A 15,541-nucleotide genomic window follows, 5' to 3' on the forward strand; every position below is an offset into this window, starting at 1 on the left:
TTTGGAAATAATATTTTAGATTAAAATATTTAACATAGTTTACATAAATTAATTTAATATTTTATAATAAATTATATTAGAATATTTAACATATTTTATATAAATCAATTTAATATTTTTATATTAAATTATATTAAAATATTGTTTTTACGAAATGTGGAAGATTTGTCCAATCCTATATCATGCTGTAATTCTTGATTATGAGTTGGAAGTTCGTTATCTTCGATTGCTATGATGTGTTGAAGAATATCTTTAAGGACAAACTCGAAGCTGGAAAATGAAAGCTGACAACTCACAAGCAAAGCATTTTAATAGTATGCATCGGTAAAAGCAAAAATTTTGGGAAAAAAAACCTGAAAACACATGAATCCATGATTATTGAGGTAAAAAATGATCACATGTTATCTAGTCAAGGATTGGATCATGTTTCGGAAAACAAAGCTCACCCTTATCCGGATGCATTTCAAAAAAGTAAAACCATGAGAAACAAACTTCATATCCCCAAAACAAACAATACCTTAGTAACAAAGGCAATCCAATTCCTTGCAACAACAAAGATCAGTATATGTTCCATTCAGTTTAATAATAGACTGAGAAAACAAGATATAGTCATGCCAACAAAATATAAGGCTGCATTGCTATTTATTCTGCAAATATGGTGTATAAAAGCTCAAGTCGCAATTTCCAGGGTTTTTTTTTGTATAACAATAAAAGAGGCAAAGCACATATAGCTCTAACTTTGGGTGTTTACCAAAACTCCATGCCCCTTCTTTGGACATTACAGCTTAGATTGATGTTGCAAAAGTTTGGCAGTTGAATATACAATCCTGGCATCACCTGCATAGTGGAATGGCATTTACTTCCACATTATTCAGATAAATATTTAAGTTGCAGATTAATGCTTAATCAATACCCAAAGCAGTGATGATCTAAAATCAAAGGTACCTGTAATTGTTGGCAAACTAAATTGAGAAGGTACATTGCTGTCCACCTCAACCGAAGCTTTGGCTGCAGCTATACCAATTGCTACACTCTGCATCACATCTAAACCTGTAGAAAGGGATGCAATCATTCCACCGACTAGACAATCACCAGCTCCTGTAAGCCTTACAACAGATGCAGGGAGTGCAGGAAAATGCACAGCTAAGAAATTTGGGCTTCTCTCAAGAACCTTAGAATCAGAATACAAATTTGAAGGACAGCTTGATGTCATATTTTCAAATAACTGTCGACTAAATCCATGTTGCTGCGTCTTTTCCAGACAAATTCTCCAGGAGATTGATTCCCCTTTAGTGCATAAAAGTACACCATCTGAACCAATAGTCAAAACAAGAATTTTGACACCCTTCTCCAGCAAAAGCCAGATTGCTGGTTTCAGCATCTGGAACAAAGTATCCGTAGAACAATTATTCCTTTCAATTGGACGAAATAAATTTTGAGAAGATAAAGCATTTGCCATAGCAATTAGTTCATCTTCATTAGGTGAAGCAAAAGTAATCTGCAGAAAACCTCTTGATTAGTAACCAAAAGATAGCAAGAGAGAGATAACTGCAAGGAAAGCACTCAACTGTAACTTACAAACAGTATCACGGATTAGTATAAAACTGCACAAAACAAGCATACTCACATACTTTACAATCGGAGCAATTCTTTTAGATTTTGCAATTGATACAGGCTCAAACCACACTGGGACGTTTGACTCAGCTGCTACTGCAGAAAAACAAACAAACATGTGATGAATAGAAGTTGTAATAGTTAGCAGAAAGCTGAAGACCAACCCAGGGGAGAGACAAATCTAAAGTGATGTTTTAAAAGTACGTCGACAAGAAACTTCTAAAGCAGGAGGACTCAAATTTGCATCAATTATCAATAGAGGAGCAGAATGTATTGTGTGCTTGAATCGTTGAATCCACTCGGGTGTAAGAAACATTTCCTGCATTAAGTCAAAACACACGCACATGAGTACAAAGAAGTTCAAATTTTAAGTATAGTTCTTAAAACTTATACAAGTTACTACTTCTAGTTATATATAAAACAAACAATTTGTTCAAACACTACTTACAACTGCTTCCACACTGGCAACACCAGCCGCCACCTCTCCAGTAACATCAAGTATATGACAGACTGTGGGAGTCTTAATATCCTTGTGCTTCCTAATGCCTGCTTGAAAACCAAAAACAAGTGGAGTATATGTAGCTGGTTTTTTGGTACATCTCAAACAAAAAACTTAAAAGCTGTAAGATGTCATAGAAACCCAACTAAAGTGGCTCATCACATCAGCACTGTTTCTTTAGAAATACAAGAAGTTCGATCAAGCTGACTGCAGTATATATCACATTAACAGGACTAAGATGACCATGTAGCTGCCGCAGATAAAAAAACAACCATAATAAATGACGAACAAATGAATTTCAATACGAAGGTTGACCTTCTGTCCGTAGTCCTGCAGATTTCCAATGCTCCAACAACAAATTTCCTGATAAGAAAGAAAGAGAAAATATTAGTATCAAGGAAATGGTGAAGGGAATAGCCCAAATCTGGTGGTTAAGACATATTTTGATGTAAATAAAATTGGACATAGGTAAGCGCATATGTATCTCAGTGATCAAACTAGATTATTCAGATTTTTTCCTGCACCAAGGTTCCATGGATATCAGATAATTACATGATATTCAGGATTATCAGAGATATTACAAAGTGATTCCTGGTAAACCATATTATGAAAAATGTATAGATTATCATAAGGCTGCATTAGAGAAAGGTTTAAAGGAAATGACCTGGCATGTCAAATCCCAAAGCACTAATCATAAAAGGCTGAGCTCCAAGTTTTGTCATGCATTCGGCTATGTTCCTGGCCACGCCGCCTTGTACATAATATATCTGAACAAATTATTCCTTACTTCAATAAATCAAAGGACAAAAAGGAAGGGAGAGAGAGATGAGAAAGAGACCTGGCCAGGACAAGTGGTTCTTGGATGTGGAGGAATTGAAGAAGTGGCTTGAATGTCCAAAACCATGCCACCTATCACTACCGGGACTGCCTCTACCTCTCCATCTTTCCTTTGCTTCTCCATTTTCACTCTGGTTTTCCAATATTCTCAATAGTGTGTATCAGAATTCTAGTTGACCTCTAAAATGTTTGTTGGGGCTAAAAAGAAAAATCACAGACCCAAAACCAGGTTCCACTCAAGATTTTGCCATTGTATGGGAGGTATAAAACATTGTTTTTAAGCTAACAAGAACAACCCACTGAAATACAAGTAAAAAAACATATATCTGAAACTAAAACAGAGATGAAAACGCGAACACAAAGTTGAAGTAAAGATTGATACCTCAAATGAGTCTTCGATGAAGCAAGGGATTTCAAAATCACAAAAAACAGAGGCAAAGAGACAGAGGAAAACGAAAGGAATTATTGGGGAGGGTAAAATGGAATTATTGGGCACCGAATCAGCTATTTTGTGGAGAAGAAACGGAATAGAAATGCCCCCTATTCAACAATGGCTGCATTCGCTCGTAATAGCTCATTCCACTGAACCAAACAATGGTAATGACAGCTAGACCTGTCCATGGGCCGTGCGGCCCGGTCCGGCCCGGCCCGACGGCCCGCCCGAAATATGGGAGGGTTCGGGTAAAAATATAGGCTCGAAATATGAGCTTGGGTAAAAATTTAAGCCCGTTTAAAAATGGGCAGACCTCGAGCAAGATTTTTTGGTCTAGGTTCTGCCTTACCAAATTAGGAAAATATTAAATATATATTTTTATTTTAAAATATAATATTTTTTATTTTAAGTTTATTTACTTTTTTTGCTTGACTAGTGTTACAAAATAATAATAATAAAACATCAAATTTGTTTTACTAATCAAATGTTAGATTTTGTTACAACAATTAATACAATTAATACAATTAATAATTTGATAAATTTACTAATCAAATGTTAGATTTTATTACAACAATTAATACAATTAACAATTAATACTTTGATAATTTTACTAACAATTAATTTTAATAACAATTAGTTTTAATTTTATTAAAAAAATAATTTTAATTTTAATTAAAAACGGGCCGGGCCAAGCCGGGCTCAGGCCCCATATTTTTTCTTCGAGCCGGGCCTGGGCAAAATCTTAGGCCCATATTTTGGGCCGGACCCGGGCATAGTAAATGGGCTGAAATTTTTGTGGGCCCGGCCCGAACTCGGCCCGGCCCATGTACAGTTTTAATGACAGCCAACCAAACACGATATATTGACATGAAAAAGGAAAGAAAGATTAATTACAAAATCAGTCCTTCGACATTTTGGTAACTATAAATATTAGCTTAAACATATTGTGAAAATGAAAGCAACTTGAATAAAAAAAAGATTAATTACAAAAGCTTCTGTTTCTCTGATCAAGTTCTTAGAAACAAAAGAATTTACCTTTTTCTTCTTTTAGCTTTGATTTCGAGTTTGCATGTGCTAACTCAAAAATCTTCTATCACCCTGATGAAACCGTCACCACCTACACGATTAAACCACCATTTTCAGAAAATCATTTTTCGGGAAATAAAATATTAATATATATTATTATATTTTTCAATATTATTAAACATACCTATTTAATTCTTTATCTTTAGCCATATAATAAATTATTAATATAATTAATATAATTTATTATTTTAATAAATTATTTAATATTTTAATTTTATTTTGATAATAAATTTTAAAAATAATAATTTTAAATAATATTCTTCACATACTATTTAAAATATTCAATATTAATATTTGAATAATAAATATTTATTACAATTATAAATATATTAATAATAAATGTTTTTAGTATAAAGGTTAAAATATGTCATAAGTCTATGTATTCTTCACAAATTTATAATTTAGTCTCTATACTTTTATTTTTAAGAATTTAGCCCATGTACTTTCTAGATTTGAAAATCAAGTCCAATTGTTGACATTCTTAATTTTTTGTCAATTTTATTGATGTCACATTTTAAATAAAAATACTCACTTGGTAGTTATGTAACTAAAACCGACGTTGTAATGAACTTGAATTTAACAAAATATTTTTAATATATGCAAAAACAATATAAAATATAAATTTATAGATATAAAATAAACTCAATTAAATAATAAAAAGATAAGAAAATTTCAAATGTATGTCATTTAATTGAAAATGACTTTTATGAAATATTTTTAAAAATATGTTAAACAACGTAATATATTTTACAGATTTATCCAAAGAACTAGAAAATATTAACTTTTTCAGGAAAGTAAGTCATTTTCTAAAAATCATTTTCCTAAAGTCATTTTCAATGAAACAAAAAGACCCTTCGTGAAGAAAATGGAGAGGTTAAATTCCTTATTTAGTATTTCTTTGTTTACATAATTTATATTCAGGTCCTTTTTAGTTTAATGTAATTCTTTTTAATTTTAAATATAGTTTTAATTTTACTTTTACTTTTATATATTAAATGTAGTTTATAATTTTATTTTAATTATATATCTTATATGTAATTTTAATTTTAATGCTTAATTTTTATATTTGATTTGAAGTTTAATTTTATTTCAATATTTTGTTTCATCTTATTATTTTTATCGTTATTTATGTATTTTAATTGTATCCTTCTACCTATTTATCATTATATTTAATATATATACCTATTTATTTATATAATTATTTATGTATTTAATTGTAATTTCATTTTTTTTACTAAATTAATTTTTTCCTTATATATTTTTTGCATTAATTTGTACAAATCCCATTATGGCTACATTAATGGGACAATTTACCAATAAAAGCCCTTTTTCTAAAAAATTACCGAAATGGGCCCATTATTTAATTATTTACCAGAATGGTCCTTTCCCACGTTAGGTTTTTTTAGCTTTTAGGGTTTAGGGTTCAGGCTTTTAAGGGTTTTTAGGTCCTGGAAGAAATAATTTCGAGTTGACGTTTCTGATAAAATAGTATAAAATCGCTTCTAGCAGGATGCTATTTGAGAAGAATTTGTAAAATCGCGCCCTCGTGGACGCGCTTTTGCTACAATAGGTCACGGAAGAAATAATTATTTTTTTGACGTTTCTAAGCAAATAGTATAAAATCGCTTCTAGCAGGATGCTATTTGAGAAGAATTTGTGAAATCGCTACCGTGGATGCGCTTTTACTCTGATAGCATGTTTAATGAGGCTATACATTAGGCGTAAAATGTTTTCGTAATGCATAAGTCACAGCAGAAACAATTTAGAGAGGCTAAGAAGGTTAGAGTTTCAAATATGAGTGAACGTATTAGTGCTGTTATTTACTACGATGGTGAGGTTTGCCACACAGAGAATGGTGTTGTTTTTTTGTCGGAGAATACGGTGTGACTGGTTTTTAACCAGCACATAGATTTGACAGAACTTCGTAAAAGGATTAGGCGTAAAATTTTCGGAACGACGCCAATGAAAGTTCTGTCTATCACGTATCGATTTTGTTCTTCTGTTGATCCGGTGACATATGACTCATTCGACATAAAAGGTGCTCGTAGCTTAGAGGCAATGGTGCAGACTCATCTTGCTAGTGGAGCACATTATATTGAGTTATATGTACAATTTATATCGCCAACTGATGTACCAGCTACCGGTGTTCAAGATGTATACACCACCCCTGGCCGACACTCGGTCAGCGGTTACAAAATACGGAACAACCCATGTTCGGTAGCGGTGTTGAATGCACATCCCCTGCAAGACACTCTGTCTGTGGATGGGACATGTACGTCGGTGGCTCGATGTTTGATGCTGGAAATACGTAATGGAGAGCGGCATCAAGTTCTAGCGGGTGGCAATCTACATCCAATTGGGGACGTTATCAAATGCCTAGAAGAAGGGATGATGTACTCTCTACGACGTCAACTGGTGAGGGGACCTCGTACACTGCAGATGATTGTGGGTTAGAAGATGACTCCGATGTGGATCCACCTCGAGAGCCTGGGCCAGATGGTGCAAAAGTTGGCTTATTTTCTGAACCGGAGCCTATTCCAACAGAAGCTGAAGATGCTGAAAGGAGTTCAGATGAGGAAGAAAATCCACGATTCAGAGCATACTCACCTCCAGCCCACATGCATAATGTTGATCTGTCTGCAGATGATGCGTTAGAGTTTCCAGATCTACCACACCAGTTGCGTGATCGTACAAGTTCGGGGGTAGATTTGGTGAACTTGAAGTTGGTAATCAGTTTACCAACAATGATAGTTTTATTGGTGCTTTGAAACAATATAGCATCAAAAATGGCGTTAACTACCACGTCGTTAAATCAAAATCTAATAAGTTTGAGGCGAACTGTACAGTGCAAGACGGTACATGTGCATGGAAAATCTACGCCTCGTTAAGGAAAAGGACATGATTGTGGGAGATAAAAAAGTACAAAGGTCCACATACATGTGTTGCAGGTACAGTATTGACTATATCTGAATAATACTTTTATTATGCAATGTTGCATTATTTAATGTACTCCCTTTGTAGGTGTTTCACAAGATCATCCCAAAATGGATTCAGCTATGTTAGCTAGCTTGATACTGCCCACAATAAAAGCAGATCCTAGGACTTCAGTGCCGGTGTTAATTGCTAATATCCGTAGCCAAATGGGGTACACGCCCTCTTACCGCAAGGTTTGGATAGCTAAGCAAAAGGCGTTGGAGAAGATGCATAGTGGGTGGGACGCCTCATATAATGAAATATGGCAGTGGTGTCAGGTGCTAGAGAGATACATCCCCGGTGTCATTACAGACCTTGAAACGGAACAGGCGTACTACAACGGCCGATTGCTACGTGGATGCCAAGTGTTCAAACACCTGTTTTGGACCTTTAAGCAATGCCAAGACGCATTTCCATACTGCAAGCCGTTGGTACAAATTGACAGTACCTTCATGTTCGGTAGGTATACTCATCGGCTATTGCTTGCAGTGGCACAGGATGGCGGTGGGAGAATTCTTCCAATTACATTTGCAATAACACCGGGGGATCGTTTGATGACTGGGATTTCTTTCTCTCTAGGTTAAGGAGGCATGTGTGCCCCCAACCTGATATCTGTGTTATTTCAAATTGGGGCGCCGGTATACTAGCTGCATTTGATCGAGAGGGAAGCTTATGGCAGCGCACACACCATAGATATTACCTAAGACACGTTACTTTGAACTATTACATGCAATATCCATCTAAGAACGAATAACGACAAGTGACCAACATGGGTATTTAGTCTATATCTGTGTTATTTCGTTTGTCAATTTGAATTAGTTTTATTGGTAGAAATGGTATAAATTATTCGCTATGATCTTATATTGGCAGGGTATAAAATAAATAAAGATCGTTTTCACGAGATGTTGGCAATTTTTACGATCCCAAAACGGAGAAGGGGTGGACTACCTTTGTAACATACATTTCGAACAGTGGGCACAAGCATACAACAGCGGCCTACGATATGACCATATGACGCCGAACCTGACAGAATGCATAAATTCTGTTCTTAAAGGAACGCGCCATCTACCGATAACATCGGTTATGCGAGAGGCATATTTTTGTTTGGCGGCGCCATTTCCAAAGCGAGCAGCAAGTTATGCAGGCCAGATACAGGGAGGCCATGTATGGTGCAGTAAGGTAGTTTAAGAAATTAACAAGGCCAAGGCGAGGGCAAACACTATGCACACAGTGTCTCACGATCGAGACAATTTATGGTTTCGCGTGACAGAGTTTGATAGACCGCACCAAGGTGTTGTTGGCGGGCAAAATCGTGTACACTTGCAAAATATGACTTGTGACTGTGGGATACTTGATGCACTTCGTTATCCATGCGCTCATGTTATTGCAGCTTGTCAGAAACTCCGTCTGGATCCGATGAGTTATGTGGACGAAGTGTACAAATTAGAAAACATGTACAACGTATGGAGACACGTTTTCCCACCGGTCTCAGATGCCCGTATCTCTTGCTCCTTTTAAGCTGTTACCGGATAGAGAATTACGTCGCAAACCAAAGGGTCGACCTTGCTCGACTAGAATACGTAACAATATGGATATCCGAGAAACAACCAATCAAACAAAGTTGTGCGGATGGTGTAGGAATCCAGGCCATACAAGTCGATCATGCCCTAATCACAATAGTTGAATGTAATTGTAAAAAAATTAAGTTTGTGAAATTATTAATTGATAAATTGTATTAAGTCAAAAAATTGTATTAATGGTTAGTAAAATTATCAAATTATATAAAATTATTAATTGTTAGTACCAGTCAAAACATTTTTCCAAATCTAATATTATGTGAATGTAAAATTATTAAGTCAAAAATTGTATTAATGGTTAGTAAAATTATCAAATTATGTAAAATTATTATTTGTTGGTACCGGTCAAAACATTTTTCCAAATCTAACATTACGTGAATGTAACATTGTTAACTTAGTTTAGGGTTTTAATTAAATTAGGTTAGGGTTAGGGTTTTAATTAAATTAGGTTAGGTTAGGGTTTTTAATTAAATTAGGTTAGGGTAGGGTTTTAATTAAATTTTGGTTAGGGTTAGGGTTTTTAATTAATTTAGGTTAGGGTTAGGGTTTTTAATTAAATTAGGTTAGGGTTAGGGTTAATTAAATTAGGTTAGGGTTAGGGTTTTTAATTAAATTAAGTTAGGGTTAGGGTTTTTAATTAATTTCTGTTTTAAAATAATATCAAAATATTCAAAATATTTTTACAAATAAATTTAAATACGGCAATCAATGTCTATGCCCGGGGGATTCAGTGCCACATGGCGGTCGTTGACAGTTACGCGCTGGATTCCTCCTTTCTCTAGCTTCCGGCGACGGTTGTTGTTCCTCCAGTGGGGATTCTGGTTCTTCCGGTTCGGCATCTGGTTGTCAGACTTGGGACGATGATCCACCTTCAAAGAATAGTGTATGTGGAGGTGTTTGCATCAAGAACAGTGATGGTGTTTGAAACCCATATGTTGGTGAGGATTGGTAAAAAGGAGAGCTCCCCGAAGGCCCCCATTGCGATCCTTCGTGCGTCGCTGGCCTATACATCGGTGGTCCACTCGGCATAACAGGAAATGGAGCTGAACCGGGCATTTTGGCTCCAACCTACCATAGGACTCGGAAAAGGATACATATAAGGGTTAGGGTATATATAAGGGCTAGGAAACGCACCTGGCATCATCTGAAAAGGCGATTATGTGGGTATCATCGGTTGAACTGCTACGTCGGTGCTCTCGTTGGGCCTGGCTATTGCATGGCCGTTGATGATGAGTCGGGTGAATGTTTGGGACTCATTGAGGGGCTGCCTTCGTCTTGTCGTCTTGAATTTAGAGGCCCGCGCATTTTCCTTTTGACACGTATTTACCGCTGCCTCTCCTCTGGCATTAGTAAATACGGCTTGCCATGGATCCTAAATCATGGCATGTATTCTGGAACGCACGATAACTTCAGAACGATGATTGGTTCCCGAGTAGGTAGATATTCATACCGATCTCCCCACATTTTCATGTACTCAGACCAGTATCTCGTCCAATCCGTATTCAATTGCCGAAGGTCGACTTTGTGTTGATCGTCAAACACCTCAGGATCCACGAAAATCGGTTGTCTACATCCAAAATATCGTAGCACTCTATCTGTCTGGTGCGCTCCACGGTTGCGTAGTTGACCAACACGACTTTTACGTGCCAAGCTTGTGGATTTTGTAAAAACTCTTCCGGGATTATTGCCCGAATTGCTGGATCCTCGTATGGTGTCCATTGAAACTATATGAACATGATAGAAATATTAGTTATATACATAAAACTAAATACTAAATACTAAATACTAAATATCAATCGAATAGCGAATGTATGGAAATATCTATTTGCAATAATACTTACTTCTGCTTCCGACCGTTGGTCCAATAAAAACTGTATATCTTCAAGAAAGGACGGTAATCGAGCATAACTTGCCTCGTTATGAGTAAAATGTATATGAGTAAAAATTAAATAAATTTTTAGCATACTTTTATTTTTAAAAATCTACATAATAATTGTAAAATGTAATATAATAAAATTTACCTCGTTATGAGTGGGAATGTATATGGGTGGTTCACTCGAGGACGTAGAAATGGAAAGCGAAACTGTGCCCATGACTGCAGTAGTGATAGGCAACCTCTGATGTTTGCTCTCCTCGGTCGCGTCGCCCCGCACATCTCCCGATATAATGTTGCCAAGACGGCAGACCCCCAACTCAATTCACCGACTGCTCTAAAATTAACGAGTTTTAGCAGTCATCTTAGATGTACGCGGCTCCGTGACGTGTCGGGCATCAGATAACCTCCAATTAATTGAAGAATGTATGCCCGAGCATATCGGATTCTTTCAATTTCGTTTGAATCTTCATCCGGATCAAGGAATGTGTCACGTAACCAGCCCATCTCGACCTTACCTCCCTCTATTTTCTCCAGAATAGCGCCCAAAAGCTCGTAGCACACTGCCTCCCAATTGCTAGATTGGGCAGACCCGGTGATAGGGTGCCCGTCCACCAGTAATCCCAACTACAGACTAACATCTTCTAGAGTGATAGTGCACTCTCCACATGGAAGATGGAATGTGTGTGTCTCGGGTCTCCACCTCTCGATCAACGCACTGATCAGTTTTGGGTCCAACTTGCATCCCCGCATCACGCACACGTAAAAACCCGCTTCCCGCAGTAGTTCTCTACCAACGGTGATGGAGGAGCATGCATATTCCGGATATTGCATTCCAATACCCGATCTACAGACTTTTATAACAAATAATAAATTAATAATTATCGAAAAATGCATAAATAAAAAATTCTTAAATAATATTTAAAAATTAAATTTAACACTTACCATTTTCATTTGTTCCACCGATATGTGATGCCTATCAAGACGAGTCAATGATCCAGCCATTGATGAAATCGTACAAATTTTTACGATTTATAAAAATATAAAAAATTTTAAAATTATTTTATAAAAGGAAATTGAGAGGAAATTGAAATTAAATATGGATTTGAGAGACTTTTGGAAGGAAATTGAAATTAAATATGGATTTAAGAGAATTTTGGAAGGAAATTGAGAGAATTTTGGAAGGAAATTGAGAGGAATTGAGAGGAAATATGAGAGAGGATTTGTTTGTGAAAAAATAAAAAGGGGTGGGGGTATTTATAGTTTTTTTTGACCGTTGAGGGGGCAACGGTCAAATTTTTGACCGTTGCGTACTGTTCACGTGCGGGTCGAAATCACGTCCACGTCAGCAACTCGCGCTGACGTGGACGCGATTTCCTGGCACGTTCCCTGTCATCGCGCTGACGTGGATGCGATTTCGCAAAAAAAGGAGCATTCCGGTAAATAATTAAATAATGGGCCCATTTCGGTAATTTTTTTTAAAAAAGGGCTTTTATTGGTAAATTATCCACAGTAATGAACACTACCTAACCATGCCTCACAATTAAATAAAATAAAAAACCATCTCTAGTCTCTCTCAATTTCTGAATTGAGCAAATTGGCCCCTATTTAAAAAATTAAAATAATCTTTTTTGTCCTTAGTTGCTCACTTTCAAAATTGATAGGGATTAAATTGTCTTGATCTTGTTGATAAATTTGTTGTTGTGACATTTCAATAATTAACACTGCTAAGTTTTATAATTAACCTAGACTTAACAATATAATTTTAATAGTGTTAACAACTAGACTTAAAATTTTTAAAAAGTAGAGGACTAAATTTCTAAAAATAAAAGTATAAATATTAAATATTAAATTTGCAAAAGTAAAGAAACCTAGGACATATTTTAATCTTTTAGAACACATCCTATACTAATGAAACAGTTGGTATACATAAGACTTATACTAACAAATAAATTTAATTTGGCGTTATAGATATTCCTATACCAACAATAATAAGATGTGATGGTATAGGTTCATTATATACTAACGTATAAGTAATCCGTTGGTATAGACCTAGTTATACTACCTAATTGAACCATCAAAGCATTGATATATAACAAATTATTTGTGTAGTAGTTTTCAAATGTTTTATTTGTCAATTATTACGCGTTAATTTCATTATCATAAAAATAAATAAATTTTAATACAAAATAATTTAATATATTTTTATTAATAAATACAACAAACTCATCTTAAATAATTGTTAAATGTTGGGCAATTATTAAAAACAATACATTGAAATGATTTGATGATGTAAAATCAAAATTCATATATCAAAATGAGTTCTAATTGAAAATTGTAGATATGTTACAGTACGTCATGTTTCTTTAGAAAAGAAAATATGTCCGCCACTATGGGGGGTTGTTGATTTCTGCCTTCTGGCGCGTCTTTGTCTGCTGACTGGCACGTTTTTTTATTTTTCTTTTTGATTTCTCTTTTCAGTTGTGTCTTTCTTTATGCTTCTTTGTTCTTGGTATTTGTTATTCTGTGCCGTGGAAAGTTTTTGTCTTTGCTGCAAGAAAGTGATGGAACGGGGTCTAACGGATCTGAGTTTGGAGGATGGTGAAGAAGAAGCTTTTTCTATTCCGAATAAGGTTGAATCACAAAGTTCAGCGTATAGCTTCTGTTTGGTAAGATGCTTTCTGTTTGGTAGGATGGAGAATATCTGGCACCCTTTAGAGGGAGTGCAAATATTAGATTTGGGTGAAAAACGTTTTCTATTCAAATTCTTTAATAAATTGGATATTAATCAGGTAATTACAGGCGCTCCTTGGACTTTCAATAATCATCTAATAATTTTCCATAGGATTCAGGAGAATGAAGATCCGATGTTTATTCCATTGGTGTACTCAGATTGGTAGGTTCAGATTCATGATTTGCCACCGGGGTTTTTCAAAGATTCAATGGTGGTGCAATTTGGAAATTTTATTGAAAAATATCTGGAATATGATATGAAGCAGTTATCTAACGACTACAAAAATTATCTATGCATCCGAGTCCAGATTGATGTTCGAAAGCCTCTGGAAAAAAGAAAAAAATTATTATCTCCGATTCAAATTTTACTTATGCAAAGTTCAAGTATGAAAAATTAACTTTGTTTTGTTTCTTATGTGGCTTCCTAGGCCATAGTGATAGTTTCTGTCTGATGAGGTTACAATATGGGATGCAGGAAATAGAGATGGGCTAGGATTTGACGTTGAAGGCTCAGCCGCGGAAGGCTACTATTGGAAATAGTATTTGGCTAAGGGAGGAGGGAGAATTTTTTTTTTTGGAAAGACACGATTTGGGCAGCAATCTGGCCAAAATTCAAGGCAAAATCAAGAGAAAGGATCATGGGCTAATATTAATCCAATTCTTAGAATTAATTTGGAAGGTACCAAATTTACAGATGTTTTGAATGGTCTACATCAGAGGCAGGAATCACGCCATAATGCTAGGAAGGATTTGGTGACTAGTGAAAGTCAACAGTTGGGGACTAGTTTGAATGGTGATGAATTAAGAAAAGTTCCAGCTGGGGTGGACCTTACTAACGGATTGGATTTGACGATTATGGAATGTGAATTAGAAGATAATCAAATTGTCAACAAGGAAGGTAAAAAGAGACAAAGTTTGATTCTTTGATCTCTAACGTTTCTACTGTTCAGGATTGTTGGAGATTATAGGTGGGCATTCAACTCATCTTCAACAAATATCGACGGCTGCTAGTGGGTATGCCGACCAGAAGAAATGAAAATATTTTGCTAGAATGTTCGTAGATTGGAGAGTCCGCGAGCAATAAGAAAACTTCAGCATATGCTGAAAATTTATCATCCCCAAATTATCTTCTTTATGGAGACAAAATTGAATACTAATAGAATGGAGAATGTTAGGAGACGGTGTGGGTTTTTTAATGGTGTTGACGTTCCTGCTAATGGTACACGTGGAGGTTTAAGTATAGGGTGGAATGGGGGACATTTAGTTACTTTGAAAAGCCTCTCAAAAAATCATATTGATGTTGAAATTCAAGAAGCGGAAAGAAATTTACGATTGAGATTTACGAGTTTTTATGGGGCACCGGATGTAAAGGATAAATTAGTTACGAGTTTTTATCGCTGTTTGGTGGTGACTTCAATGATATTCTCTTTGCGTATGAAAAACAGTGAGGATTGTTAATGGAGGAAGCTAGAATGGAGGTATTTCGTAGAACGTTGGAGGAATTTCAATTGGGAGACATTGGTTTTTCTGGGACGTGGTTTACTTGGGAGAGGGGTTGTGTAATGGAAAGAAATATAAGAGAAAGAATTGGCAGAGGGGTTGCTACTGATGCATGCTTACAACTTTTCCCAACTTACTCATTAAGGCATCTACCTCATTCTTTCTCGGACCATTGTCCATTGCGTATTGGGATGAAGGCTGAAAGAATGGGTAAAAGACCTAGAAGGTTTCGCTTTGAAGCTTGGTGGGTTTTAGAGGAGTCATGTGAGGAAGAGATAAGGAAATTGTGGGAAGGAAGTTTGGGTTCTTTTCAAAATCGCATTTCAACTCTTGTTAATGGGTTGAAAAATTGGGCAGGTAAGATTAAGCACAAAAGAGGACGAGATTTGAAAAGATTAACAAAGAGACTTGAAGAG

At 35.7% G+C, this 15,541-nt stretch overlaps 1 protein-coding gene across 3 annotated transcripts; it reads right to left on the reverse strand.

Annotated features, from left to right (window-relative positions):
* Positions 1 to 539: 539 nt before the first annotated feature.
* Positions 540 to 3,523, reverse strand: LOC105779630 (pseudouridine kinase). 3 transcript variants are annotated; one of them, XM_012603472.2, is made up of 9 exons: positions 3,333 to 3,523; positions 2,952 to 3,081; positions 2,778 to 2,880; positions 2,429 to 2,476; positions 2,063 to 2,160; positions 1,819 to 1,933; positions 1,628 to 1,710; positions 946 to 1,498; positions 540 to 837 (listed from the first exon to the last, which is right to left on the reverse strand). In XM_012603472.2, exons 2-9 carry the CDS (start codon positions 3,072 to 3,074, stop codon positions 779 to 781), a joined length of 1,182 nt encoding a protein of 393 aa, XP_012458926.1. In that variant the 5' UTR covers positions 3,075 to 3,081; positions 3,333 to 3,523; the 3' UTR covers positions 540 to 778. The 3 variants fall into 3 exon arrangements, with proteins under 3 accessions (XP_012458926.1, XP_012458925.1, XP_012458923.1); XM_012603471.2 differs by having other exon boundaries at positions 2,952 to 3,148; XM_012603469.2 differs by having other exon boundaries at positions 2,952 to 3,249.
* Positions 3,524 to 15,541: the final 12,018 nt, after the last annotated feature.

Source organism: Gossypium raimondii, chromosome 4 (genome assembly GCF_025698545.1).
Source record: "Gossypium raimondii isolate GPD5lz chromosome 4, ASM2569854v1, whole genome shotgun sequence".
NCBI classification, from domain to species: Eukaryota; Viridiplantae; Streptophyta; class Magnoliopsida; order Malvales; family Malvaceae; genus Gossypium; species Gossypium raimondii.

What these genes read in the sequence shown, in the direction of transcription:
- LOC105779630 (XM_012603472.2), bottom strand. Translation starts at nt 3,074, where the DNA reads ATGGAGAAGCAAAGGAAAGATGGAGAGGTAGAGGCAGTCCCGGTAGTG. An exon ending in TTTGGGATTTGACATGCCAG is followed by an intron (nt 2,477 to 2,777) that starts GTCATTTCCTTT and finishes CTTTCTTATCAG; the next exon opens with GAAATTTGTTGTTGGAGCAT. An exon ending in TTTAGAAGTTTCTTGTCGAC is followed by an intron (nt 1,711 to 1,818) that starts GTACTTTTAAAA and finishes GTTTTTCTGCAG; the next exon opens with TAGCAGCTGAGTCAAACGTC.